The sequence below is a fragment of the Pleurodeles waltl genome, chromosome 2_1 (assembly GCF_031143425.1).
Source record: "Pleurodeles waltl isolate 20211129_DDA chromosome 2_1, aPleWal1.hap1.20221129, whole genome shotgun sequence".
Lineage (NCBI taxonomy): Eukaryota > Metazoa > Chordata > Amphibia > Caudata > Salamandridae > Pleurodeles > Pleurodeles waltl.
Window position 1 is genome coordinate 262,669,948 of NC_090438.1, and position 13,613 is coordinate 262,683,560.

General features: G+C 39.4%; 1 protein-coding gene across 5 annotated transcripts in view; it reads left to right on the forward strand.

Moving 5' to 3' along the window:
- The window catches only part of FGF13 (fibroblast growth factor 13), a 1,071,467-nt gene that overhangs the window by 529,930 nt on the left and 527,924 nt on the right, over positions 1–13,613 (forward strand). For 3 of the 5 annotated variants that reach the window (XM_069212428.1, XM_069212427.1, XM_069212429.1), the window contains one exon: positions 10,160–10,327. The exons of the other annotated variants lie outside the window; for them this stretch is intronic. In XM_069212428.1, coding sequence (XP_069068529.1) covers positions 10,160–10,327 — 168 coding nt within the window. The remainder of the gene's footprint in view (positions 1–10,159; positions 10,328–13,613) is intronic. 5 annotated transcript variants of the gene reach the window in all.

Here is a 13,613-nt window from a genome sequence, read left to right on the forward strand (position 1 = left end):
AATGTGAAGTCATACTCTAGATAGTCCTTTTCTTTTTTGCTGCAGATTCATAGAAGTAAAAAAGCATGTTATTTTAAATTCTCCTTCATTCTCTTTCCCTTTTGCTCTATATTCCAGAATCAATCAAAAACACTCTTCTCCAGCATCAATTATCTTTGTATGCATTGGACATGATAGGTTAATTTCGGTTCTTGCTTCTTTTCGCTGTGGCTGTTGAGAATTGCCTTGTTTTGTAGTCCCTCAAATGCAATATTTTTAATGATTGTGGCTTCAAGACATGTCCCTTTTCTGTGAAGAAATGTTCGTCGCATTATTTGTTTCACTGAAGTGAATTTGAAGTTAAAAAAATGTTGCTGCATGAAAGTAGCCTGGCTTTTTGGCAGGTACGTTTTCCTTCAGTGTTACATTTTTAATAGCAGAGCTCATGTCCTGCATTCACTAGTTTCTTGCATCATGTTACACAAAATACATCCAAATCAATCTCTTGCAGTTCGGAGTAGAATTGATTTTGCTGTCATTGTGTCCTGTGATACAGTGTTACATTATGTGGTGCGTCACTCAATGTCTTGGGAAGTAAGTTGACACAGTGCAATGTTATTTGATTAAGTTTGCAAGCTAATACGATAGAATGACAACATTGTGATAGGGCATTGTGTCAGTTATGTCGTATTTGTATTCTATTAGGGAGTTGTAAGTACACATTCAGTTTGGAGTCAGAATAAACGTGTGCTTTTGAAATGTCCCCCCAAGCCACAACACCCACAACACATATGGTGTATATATATATATATATACATAGAGAATTCATAATTCCATCTTGAATGACATCAACTTGTTAGGCTCTGGGAACATATAGTGGTTATAATTTCTAGATTTCTTGGGAATTATGTATCAGTATTTTTCCACTAGTATCTTCCCTTTGTTTTACATTTTTGATAATGTGATTAGCATTGGTAAAGCCTGACGGAGAATAAAGTACAATTCACACACCCTCAAAAACTTGCCTTGCTGCTGCTAAGTGTGAATGGATGTTTGCTCCTTGTTTTGGTTATAGATAATACATTTATTTGGCTTGCGCCCAATAATAAAAAGAACCATATGACATCCAACAAGAAAAATAACAATATTCTCTTAATAGCGTGTTAGCCTCTTACAATATAAGTGATTAACAATTTGGTTGTTGTGCCAACCAGCCACTGTGAGGAGTAGCTTTGATGCTCAAACTGTCACTTGAACCTCTTGTCACACATTACATATTTGATAATCCAATATGAACATGTATATTTGTAAATGCTATTTCCAGCACACTTTCCCATCTGAACAAGGTTCATCTTATTTAGAAGATAAATATAGCCAATATTTTGTGGCAAATTTGTTCCACCCTTTCTTATCTTGGCTCCTTGTAGACTTGCACCATCATTATACCATTTTAAATATCTTTCCACAGCAAGTTGCCCATCTCTGATTATAATGTTTCTTTCTTAATGCTTAAAACAATAGGACATTAATACGCTCACCAAATCTTTCTTCAAAAACACATTTAATTACATTTGATTACACTGAAAAATTAGCTCCATGCTGACTTGCTATGCAATCGTTAGGAAACACTTTCACACAAATTTTATTTATTGGACTTTTTTACTTCATTAGGATGAAAATGCGATGGAAAAATGCCTAAAATTGTTGACTTTGAGCAAAAGAATTTCTCTGTGGAATAAGCATGTTATTTACGGAAGAAAAGGAAATAGTTAACATATGCACATGCTAAGTATTTCCTGATATTTCAGCCTTCTACCGCAATTGTAAAGGACATGCTATGTGTGGAACTCTCTCAGAGATTCTCTAAACACAAGGAAGCTAACTTGTACTCTAATAGATTAAGATGTATTAGATGGTCTCAAGTATCTTACTGATGAGGGAAGTAGGGCATGAGATCTTGGTAGTTTAATGCACATTTGGCTGAGTAAAAGCATTACTGAAGAGCCTGGTTTTCACATAGCTTGTACATTTGAGGACATTGTTTATGCATTTTATAAATTTTAAAGGCTACCATTGGAAAATGTCCACTACGGTTTATATTTCATAGTATCAATGCTGTGTTTGCAAACACATTATTACCTGTATGCTTGTATGGCTGTGTTATATCTTAGAAGCATATCCAAACTCTGAGGTCATGCAGTGCTAGCAAGAGGAACACTATCGCCTGCTCTTTTGAGTTACATTGAACATTGAGATGAGTCTCATGAATGAACGCTCTTAACATATCTGACAGAAGTCAGTGTTATTCCCTTTTGTCCGTCATTTCCATTGAGGACTATTTTGATAACCCAAAGAAGTAGGTCTGGGTGACAACACATTATCAAATGTTAATATGGGGGTAGTTTTCAGTAAAGACTCTCCTTTATAGACCGCCTTTCCAGACAGACAAATCTATATTTGAACCGCATCAAAAGATTCCTTTTGTTATCTTGCCTCCACACATAATAACCATAGGCATTTGCATAGCATGGGATCTTCACGGTTTTCATTTTTATTTTTTCTCTGGCTTAATCATTAAAATATATATATGTAGCTTTATTTTAAGTGTGCAAATGAATATTGAGTTTATAATTGCGATTACATACTTAATAAATATTTCATTGATAACGTTACCGTATAAATGATATTTTCTACAGTGAAAAATATAATTCTCTTGCTACAGATACAAAATTCACAGAATGCGTGCAGTCGTCAAAAATATATCATTAGAATGAAACTGCTTATTGCACTGGAGATCATCACCATGTGTCTATTGTGTAATAGCCTTCCTCTATTCGAAAACAGTCGCTTTCCAATCCAATAAAATATGGGATATTTCTAACACTAAGCACCAGAAACCTAATTTATTGCTGAGCGCTTCACCAATATCTTTTTTGCATGACAGACATTTATCTTTACCAGCCTTGATAAACAGTTATGGGAAAGGGGCCTTCAGTATTAACTTGTAGCGCCGGGTTGTGAACTGTAATGATTTTTTCTGGTGATCTGCCTTGCTTGCTGCTTTTAGTTATTTTTCACGCCAGACATGGAACCGAACAGCAGGGCAAGTGTACATGCAAATACTGCACGATACGAAGAGGTCCCCTTCCCTGCAGTGCCTTCTCAGCATACATTCAATGCTTCAACATTTGCATTTCAGATCCCCTAATAACCATAAGGCTACTTCGTCTTTTAAAACCTTGTATGTGTCAGAAACGCTGAGGAACAAATCAGCACTGATTACTGCACTATTAAGCAGTTGCCAAATCCATGCACACACTATATATTCAGGGGCAGCGCCGAAGGAGCGTTGCCCCCTGGCTAAGTCAGCAGCTGAAAAATAAAATGATAGCTTACCATCGTTTTATTTTTCAGCTGCCAACTCGGCCAGCAGCATGTGCAGGAAGCGGTGGGCTGGGCCATGTGAGGGGGAGAGGGGAAGGGGAGTGGAGTGCACCTAAGTGCACGTGTTTAGCCGGCCGTCCTAGCCCGGCCAAACACACATGTTCACTTAGGTTTCTCCAACCCGGCTGTGTTGTATAGCGGGGTTTGAGAAACTGCACAGACTCCAGTGCAGTGTCTGAATGGCAGACCAAACCGCTCAGACCGATCCTGATGCTGCTCTCATGATAGGCATAGCATGTGAGTAGCAACAGGACTGCATGGGGAGCCTAGGCCTGTGCTGGTGTCCCAGGGAGTGCTGGGATACCATAAGAGCAGAGGAGCGAGGCAGCAGGCACCAGCGTAGGGACAAGTAAGGATTTTTTTTGTTGCTATTGTTATTTTTTTATTTCACCTGAATCCCACCCCCGCCCCTCCTCTTTAGATTTGCGGCAGCCACCGCTGTATATATTTAAATTACTGCTGCAGCTATGTTACATTTTTGCAGATTACCCGGTGGATTTCCTACATTGTGTTTAGTCATATTTCAAGTAATGTTGCTGCTTATTTGAGATGAAATTCCTTTTGCATCCATGGATATTCTGTTGGAATGGTGTGTGTGTGCATTAGGTTTGCGAAGCTTTAGCAGAAGGGTTGCTGTGTATGATAAAGCTGTGAGTTATTGTGTCACACTTTAAGCCCTTAAACATTGCTGTGTGCAAGACGTTTATTAAATAAAATGTCATACTTTAGACTCAGGGACACTTTTCTCCGAAATGGGTTTGTGCCTTTTTACGGTACTTGGTTATAGGAGCTGTTAGAAATGGGGTTTTTGGTTGGCAGTCAGGTTACCCTCTGTCCAAGCAAAAGCCCTCACTCTAGTCAGGGTAAGTCACACACTATCCAAGATTATCCTGTGCCCACCCTCTGGTAGCTTGGCACGAGCAGTCAGGCTTAACTTAGAAGGCAATGTGTAAAGTATTTGTGCAATAAATCATACAATACCACCATATAGCACCACAAAAATACACCACACAGTGTTTAGAAAAATATATAATATTTATCAGGATAATTGTAGGTCAAAACGAATAAAGTTGCAATTGAAAAATGTAGGAATATCACAGAGAAGTGATATAACGTGTCTTAAGTCTTTAGAATATAAACAAAGTCTCTTTCAAGCACAAGTACCTGGTTGGGAGTGGAAAAATCTCCTCAGAGGGCCACAAGAGAAGAGGTGCGTGGAAAAAGGGTGTGTGCGTCGATTTCTCCCCAGCACACACGGACTTGCGTTGTTATTTTCCACGCGGGGAAGTCGGCGTCGTTTTCCGGCGCGCGGACAGTCTCTTTCTGTGGATCGCGGGGATTACCAGATGTCCCGGGTCTGTGCGTGGATTTTCCGGCTTGTTCTCCGGCTGCGCGTCGGTCTGCGGGGCTGCGCGTCGAAATTACGAGCTCACGGCAGGCGTTGCGTCAATTTCTCCTCTAGACTTCGATCTGCGGGGCTGCGCGTTGAAATTACGATCTCACGGCAGGCGTCGCGTCGATTTCTCCTCTAGAGGTCGGGCGGCGTTGTCCTTGCGAGGCCGTGCGTCGGATCTTCGATCGTCCCAAGAGCGTTGCGTCGATCAGCGTCGGAGTGCGGCGTTTTTCTCGCCGCGAAACAAGCTGTGCGTTGAAATTTTCGCCGCACGGAGCGTCCAAGTAAAAGAGAGAAGTCTTTTTGGTCCTGAGACTTCAAGGAACAGGAGGCAAGCTCTATCCAGGCCCTTGGAGAGCACTTTCACAGCCAGACAAGAGTTCAGCAAGACAGCAGGGCAACAGCAAGGCAGCAGTCCTTTGTAGAAAGCAGACAGGTGAGTCCTTTGAGCAGCCAGGCAGTTCTTCTTGGCAGGATGTAGTTTCTGGTTCAGGTTTCTTCTCCAGCAAGTGTCTGATGAGGTAGGGCAGAGGCCCTGTTTTATACCCAAATGTGCCTTTGAAGTGGGGGAGACTTCAAAGAGTGGCTAAGAAGTGCACCAGGTCCCCTTTCAGTTCAATCCTGTCTGCCAGGGTCCCAGTAGGGGGTGTGGCAGTCCTTTGTGTGAGAGCAGGCCCTCCACCCTCCCAGCCCAGGAAGACCCATTCAAAATGCAGATGTATGCAAGTGAGGCTGAGTACCCTGTGTTTGGGGTGTGTCTGAGTGAATGCACAAGGAGCTGTCAACCAAGCCCAGCCAGACGTGGATTGTAAGGCACAGAAGGATTTAAGTGCAAAGAAATGCTCACTTTCTAAAAGTGGCATTTCTAGAATAGTAATATTAAATCCGACTTCACCAGTCAGTAGGACTTTGTATTACCATTCTGGCCATACTAAATATGACCTTCCTGCTCCTTTCAGATCAGCATCTGCCACTTCAACAGTGTCTGAGGGCAGCCCCAATGTTAGCCTATGAAGGGAGCAGGCCTCACAGTAGTGTGAAAACGAATTTAGGAGTTTTACACTACCAGGACATATAACTACACAGGTACATGTCCTGCCTTTTACTTACACAGCACCCTGCCCTAGGGGTTACCTAGGGCGCACATTAAGGGTGACTTATATGTAGAAAAGGGGGAGTTCTAGGCTTGGCAAGAACTTTTAAATGCCAAGTCGATGTGGCAGTGAAACTGCACACACAGGCCTTGCAATGGCAGGCCTGAGACAAGGAGAAGGGTCTACTTAAGTGGGTGGCACAACCAGTGCTGCTGGCCCACTAGTAGCATTTAATTTACCAGCCCTATGCACATAGAGTGCACCTTACTAGGGACTTATAAGTAAATTAATAGCCCAATCTGGTATGTTTCCAGGTTACCATGTTTTAGGGGAGAGAGCATATGCACTTTAGCCCTGGTTAGCAGGGGTAAAGTGCGCAGAGTCTATAAACCAGCAAAAACAGTGTCCAAAAAGTGGAGGGAGGCAGGCAAAAAGTTAGGGGTGACTACCCTAAGGCTGTCAGGTCTAACAGGAGCGACTTAAATAGATTGGCATTTTGGAGTGCCTAAAGTAGTGTTCTCGTTGTACTATTTATGTATTCTTAAATACCTTTGTGAATTAGTCCAGAACATCTACTATGAGAAGGAGTTGAGAATATTCAGCGAATATTCATGTACAGTTAGAACTTTGGGTTCTTGCTAAGAGTGAGCTGTATGTTTTAAGGCTGATTCATGAAGGAATGCGAGAGTATGTTTACAAGTACTCCTGTAGTGCTACTTCCCGTACTCATATAGGCTTTTTTGAATTGGCCCCCTACATGTTGTATTGCTGCTTAGTGGCAGCCGGAGGACCAATAACTGTGTTAAAATGAATGTGAACAAAAGAGAATTCATTATATTGGAGGACAACCACAGAATTGCCCCTTAATGGATTGGACTACCGTTTTAGGAACTCAGCATTCCATTCCTCAAGTACAAAATATTGCTGCCTGGACAACAATAACTTGACTTTTAATTTAGACCAATATATTATGCTCTTCATGCATGGTCAATTTACTGCTGAGGAAACCTATTTCTTTCCTTCCTTCTGATTGCCGTGCCCTGGTAGTGGGTGCATTACTCTGACTCATTTGGAGTCTGGTTACGATTCTAAGGCTTGCTATACTCTGCCTGATGCATAAATAGAGGCACGCAAAACCAAAACTACTCTCTAAATTGGTATCCCGTATTTTCCAGCAATCACCCTGTCTCAACAATTTTCTTGAAGGCCTTCCCTCCCAATACAGGAAGGAGAAATACAGAGGTAGATCTTTCAGGATTATGGGATCTGAACTTTGTAACACCCTATCTGTTGACCCCGACTTACTGCCATCTTTCAGGCATTTTAGTAAAATGTAACTATCCATCTTTGTGCCCAATTTATTGCAAAGATTATTGCAGAGATTGGGCCTCCCATCTCTGTCCCTTTAGCGTTCTATCCTCTTTTATGATTTCTAGATAGTTCTAGTTCCATGATGCCCTGGGATGACTGGGCACTTCATTATTAAATAACTGAGTAACTAACTACATACATAAATACATACATAAATAAAAAAATAGAAATTATGCCCACACTGATCTCTTCCTTTCAATGTCAGCTACTTCTGACTAATGAAGAGCTGGGCTGAGGTTTTGATGAACACTTGCCATTTTGTTATACTTTTTCTCTCTGTGATAACTTAATAGATACTGCAGTTTCTGACATAGGTAATTTGCTCAAATGTAAGGCTCCATATATTCTTTATTACTAGGAACATTACTTTAGGGCAACAGCGCATTTCTTGTTAAAGAGTCGGTATCACGTTTTATTTTTTTGCACAGACCACTTTGGAATTCCTCAATCGATTCTAGGGCCGGATGTACACACCCATTATACAGTGCAAAACCTGAGATTCACAAAATCTCAGGGATTGAGGGATTGCGATTCACACATTTTTTTAAAAACTATTTACTAAACCAGTATTTGAAGCAAGAAAAGCATTTCCTGCTAGTAAAATGTGTTTTGAGGGTTTTGCTACCTTTTATGTATTGCAGTTAAGAGGTAGCAAACCAGAATTGATAGCAATAATGGTGGACGATTAAGAAATTACTGACTCCTCAAGGGAGTTGATAATAGATTCGCAAAGGGAAAGCTTTCCCTGTTTCCCGCTTAATATTTGTGGATAGTGTCAGAGGGTCCTGATGTATTCCCAAAGAGGAAACATTTTTTAAAGCAGTACTGGTTTGTTAAGGAACAGGAACTGTTTTCATAAAAGTGTTTTTGTTTGCGGACCACCATCCCTGTGCTTGTAAGCAGTGTCATTACAAATAGCAATCAGCCTAATTAATAAATTAGAAGACCATTCTGTGACAGTCTGCAACTAAAGATTTGTGACATGACATACATAAATGGGCAACATCGCAAAATTGGAGATCGGGTGCAAAAAGTTGGTGCGCTATTTATAATTACTGCTTTTTTACCCTTATTACACATCAGTACCTTACTTCTTTGGCCAGGTTGGTATTTTTGTGTTCATGTTCTAGAGGGCCATATTCCATTCAACCTCGCTTAATTGCTTAGTTTGATTCCACCCTTCATTTATTCAGTATTGCTGCTGGATGTGTGCAGTTACTCTCCATTGGAACTCTCTGCAGTCATTAACTTAATTGCTTTAACAACAAATATCTTTTTTCTAAATTATTTTTTTCCCGGATCACAAACTGATGTGAACTAAGATTATTTCATGTGATTCTTCTATTATGTTTATTTGTTGATGATGAAACACGGTGGGAAAAAAACAACTTACTGCATTTGCATTTCTTCAATGTTTTGTTCTGATTCTGTGGTAGCTAAAGTGAATTTATCCGTAGGCTATGTCATGTGTTCTTCTGAATTAAAAGTCAATTTACGTTGTTCCTGGATTTCCCTTACCTCCTTCCTGCATCCCAGATTAGTGTTCTTGTGTTTGTTGCATTTGCACACACTCTGAGTGGATTAAACACAGGAATATGGTGATTCGTGGTTCAGACAGTACTAACGTTATTCTTGAAAGATATGATGGATTTGTGATCCTACTGCTTTGAAATAATAGTCATTGCAAAAGAAAATGTACTTTCTTCACTGCAATAAGTAAACGCAGAGCGCTTTTTTGACAAAGTAACCTTATCTACTTTGTAAAGACATACTTAATGCAAAAACAATAAATCCATGGAATTACGAATACAATGCTTGTGGTTTTGGGATGATTTGGAATGCATGTGTCTGTAACATGTATTGCTCGACAGTTGGGAATACATGTACATCACCAATATGTTATTTTAGTATATACTGCAAATACTTTAACTATGATCTTGTTTTAACAATTCAGCCAATCTGGCATAATAAACAATGTATGTAAGAGAAGACAGTGAAATATTACAACACGTACACTCCATAACCAAAACAACTGTGTGGGTAAAAAATGTTTTCTTAACTTCACCAAAAGGATTCTAAGATTTAAAAAAAGCTAAACAGACCCCTTGATAGAAAGGATGTGTTAATGGCATGAGTTCACCTTCATGGAAGAGGCTATGTTTAGGAAAGAAAAGTACCATCCAAGTAGGTGTCAGTAAGATGCAAATACTCTATCTTTAGCAGGTAAACTATGCCATTGGTTCTTCATAGCCGAGTGTGTATGTTTGTGCTCCCTCAATTGATCCAACATAGTTATAGTGAAGAACAAAGGAGTACAACTTCATTAATATAACTAGCTTCCCTGGTCACAAAAAATATGAAACAAAAAGAAAATATCCCATTAGTTTTTATAGATTGCTAAGGGGGGTACCTTTAGGGCTTGCCCCTAACCACATCACTATTTCTCCCTTCATTCACCAAAGAAATAAATCCAATATTAGACTGTCTACTGGCACATATATTCTACACATTCAAATACACAAACGCAGGCATACAGGCTCACAGAAAAGATCACTGTTCCTTTCACTTTTCTTTCTAATTTGTGTTTCTTTATTCTTGTCAGTAAACATCACTCCCACCTGCTCACCATCATATTCACCTATTTTTAACGCTTGTTACGAAACGTTAGTATTGTGCCAATTGATGTAGAACTAAACATTGTACAAGAAGTGCTGTTTAGAGCCCCTTTTAATTCTCCACCTACAGATGTTTTTTTTTTGTTTTTTTCCTTTCTAGAACTTGTTTTTTTGATGGCATTATCAATTTATGGTTTATAGTAATGCATTAGATTTTCTATATTCAGCTCTAATTTCAGTATCATTTTATGTGGTAACCACAGTTTTGGATGACGCTCCCCCTGGCACACAGGAGTACATTATGTTACGGCAAGATTCCATCCAGTCTGCGGAATTAAAGAAAAAAGAGTCCCCCTTTCGTGCTAAGTGTCACGAAATCTTCTGCTGCCCTCTGAAGCAAGTGCACCTCAAAGAACACACAGAACCAGAAGGTTTGTGCACCCCGGATCCATGTCTTGTTTGTTCTTCTTTTAGTGTACGTGTCCCCATGGTGTGCGGTTTGTTTTTCAGCCTGTGTCACTATAGTGCTAGAGACACAGGGATCGGAATGCACTTCATACCCCCTGCTTGCCTGCATCAATGTCTTATACGATTGAACATGGGACACAGTATCTTATTAAAGCATGTACAGCAAAATCGGAAATGACTTGGCTGTCTACCCCCAAATTTAGCTTGATGACTGCAATTAATATCGTTTCCTTTGCCCTGTTGGCTGCAAAGCTGCTTGCTACTCAGAACAGCATCATCCCTTACCATCTTTCCCCAATGTTTCAAAACCTGCACTCTGCTGAGGAATGGCGATAATGGGAGATTAACTCCAATCAACTTTTAAAGCTCAAGCATATGGCTACAAATGCCCATGACAGCTGTAGTTCAGTAGAATCTAAGAATGTAAATAATGCACGTTGGGATGCATTTGGCATCAAGATCTTGCATGCGCATTTGGAATTATGAGTAAAGTATTTTTCTTTGCAGATGCCCTAAAGGTTTGGAAGACATTAATACTGATAAACAATATACTGTAAATGAAATATACTGCATTATATAATATTTTATTACTTACACCCTCAATATGTAATAATTTTGTAAATAATATTTCAAACATAGAACATTCCAATAAAATATGTGTCTGAGAATATGTTTGCAAATGCATAAGTTTTGTTCAATTGGCCAATAACTGTTGTTCTGTCAGCTGCACCGTATCATTGTTCTTTTTCAGCTGATTACTATGAGACCAATTTCCAGATTTTTTTTCTGTGAGTGTGTGTCTTGCTTTTTGCTCTTGTCTTACATCTGTATACACTGGACTTTTGTGGCCTACTTCACAAAGCATTTTCTGTGAGTAAATGTGAGTGTGACTTGTGCATGAATTTCTAGGACTAACTGACAGCATCTCATAAAAAGCACAGTGAATTAGGTCAACAAATAAATGTGCCTTACTCCTGAGAATTCATGGGTAAGTCACATGAAAGTTCAAAGTAAGACACTATTTACAGAAAAAGGTGCATTAATTGGGGCTGAAACCAGGAGTAGTTCACATTAGGGCAGGAGTAAAACAGGAAGAACTACTGAAAACGCCTTTTTGGTTCTGACAGTATGACAGCATGAGGATTGGGGCAGTTTGGAGTGGATTGTTGCACAACAGGCAAGGTCATTCCTATTTTATGACGTAGTGAAATTATTGACTTTTCGTTTAATATTTTACAGGGTCTTGTTTTGGAATGTTTTTCATATTTTAAAGTGATTTTGAAACACATTTTAGGGGTGATCTAGCAAGGCCTAGTCGCCTAGCTGGATTACACAGTTTGCATGATGTAGGTTTATGAAACGTTTTTGGCACCGATGGATGGGGCATACTTGTTGTGCGAGGTCCAGGCTGCACAATTATTGCTACGTCTGTTCCAGGCATTCTTGTGGTAGTGGGACAGGAGACTATTGATGTTGGCATGCTCTATGGAGGTGGTTCCCAACCTTTTGACCACAGTGGACCCCCACCTTATCATTACTGGAACCCTGCAACCCCCACTATATCATTATTGGACTCCGGGGACCCCCCCACTGAGTCACTACTGAAAGACAGAGACCCCGGCTTAAACATTGTTGATGATTTGAAATGTAAAACAATACACAAAAAAATACAGAGCCAAGCATTCATCAAACGCTTATACGAATGATAACACATTTTATTTAATTTTCAAACAAATATAAATAAAAAGAAGTAAATAAATAACTTTAATATAAAGGTTTGAACTTTTCTAAATTCAATTGAAGCCACACATCATCCATACTGTATTCTGTTTGATAGACCTGCACTGCTCCCACAAATCAATCTAAGGATACTAATCTAATTTTTAGCCTCCATTTTCAAATTCCTTGACATTTACAGTACGTTTTAAAATGTTCAGTTGCACATTTAGCCACTTTCTTTATAAACACTTTATTAATCTATTAATATTATTTAATTTTCTGAGCAGTCATGGAGCCCCAGGGGGAGGCTTCACAGTACTTCAGGGGTCCGCTGACCACAGGTTGAGAACCACTGCTGTTGTATATTGTAGAAGGTGGTTACTGATTTCATTTTTAACCCAAACGGAGTGATAGAAATTGAATGAAGTAAGATGTGTAGTTCTGCAGGGGTAAAGGAGATACACACACAGAAATAGGAATTTACGTATTTTGTCGTTTGACAAAGGTCCAGTTGAAGTTGATGCCATGGTGGGTGCATGTGTATGCTTACCACAGCGTGACATCTGGAAGCCACAAGTTTTTTTTATTTTTTATAATGTGTGTATTCTGCGTGTGTGTACTTTAAATTCTGTAGAAACAGCACGGCTTGTGTAGATGCACTTTGCAAATTCATGCATACACAAACTAAACATATAATCGAATTTGTGCATATAATTTTAATGCTTAATTTGTAAAAAATAAAGAGGTTTTGTAAACGTGCCACAGTATTTTTTCTAATGCGTATCAATGATTTTTGTGTTGACCAGACAGAGGTCATACAAAGTCTTGACATTGAGAAGCTGAAAGCAAATGTATTTCTGAAAGGTTATTGCAGTCCATTTGCGCTATTACCCTGTTCAACTATCAACTTTTGATTTAGCTGGACAATTATTTTGTAAACATGTACTAATGCCGTAAGTAAATGAGTCAATTTAAAGTTTTGAGTTCAAGGCCCATCATCAAGGTCAGTAATCCATCGTAAATTACACGATCATCTCGAAGAATAGGTAAATCGATATTTAACTGAGTGAGTTGTTGATGGCAGCAAAACAATTTCTGTGTGCCCTTCAAGGTTGAAAAGTGCAATTGCGTATGCTTCACTTTATTGTTGTATTAAATGTACCCAGTTTGAATGTAACAACACTTTTTAATATTATTTTATTTACATTTTTTGAATGATATCATCATATATTCATGCATGACATCAAAGGGCACACAGCACCGCAAAAAAATGTGTCGCCTACCATAATCGCACAAGTTCATTAAAATGTCAACACACTGGCATGCATAGTTGTAACAGAGTATTGTAGGAACAGAGTATTGTAGGTGGGTCACGTTAAGTACTACGTGCAGTGTATGTTTTTTGACATGCAGTCTGTTGCAGGCTTTCGCATCCGTGACCGTTTCACCTACCAACAAAAAGGATGTGAGCGGCCCCCATATGTTCCTGGTCCTTGCCTTAGGATGTGCAACGTCACTATAGGCAGACAC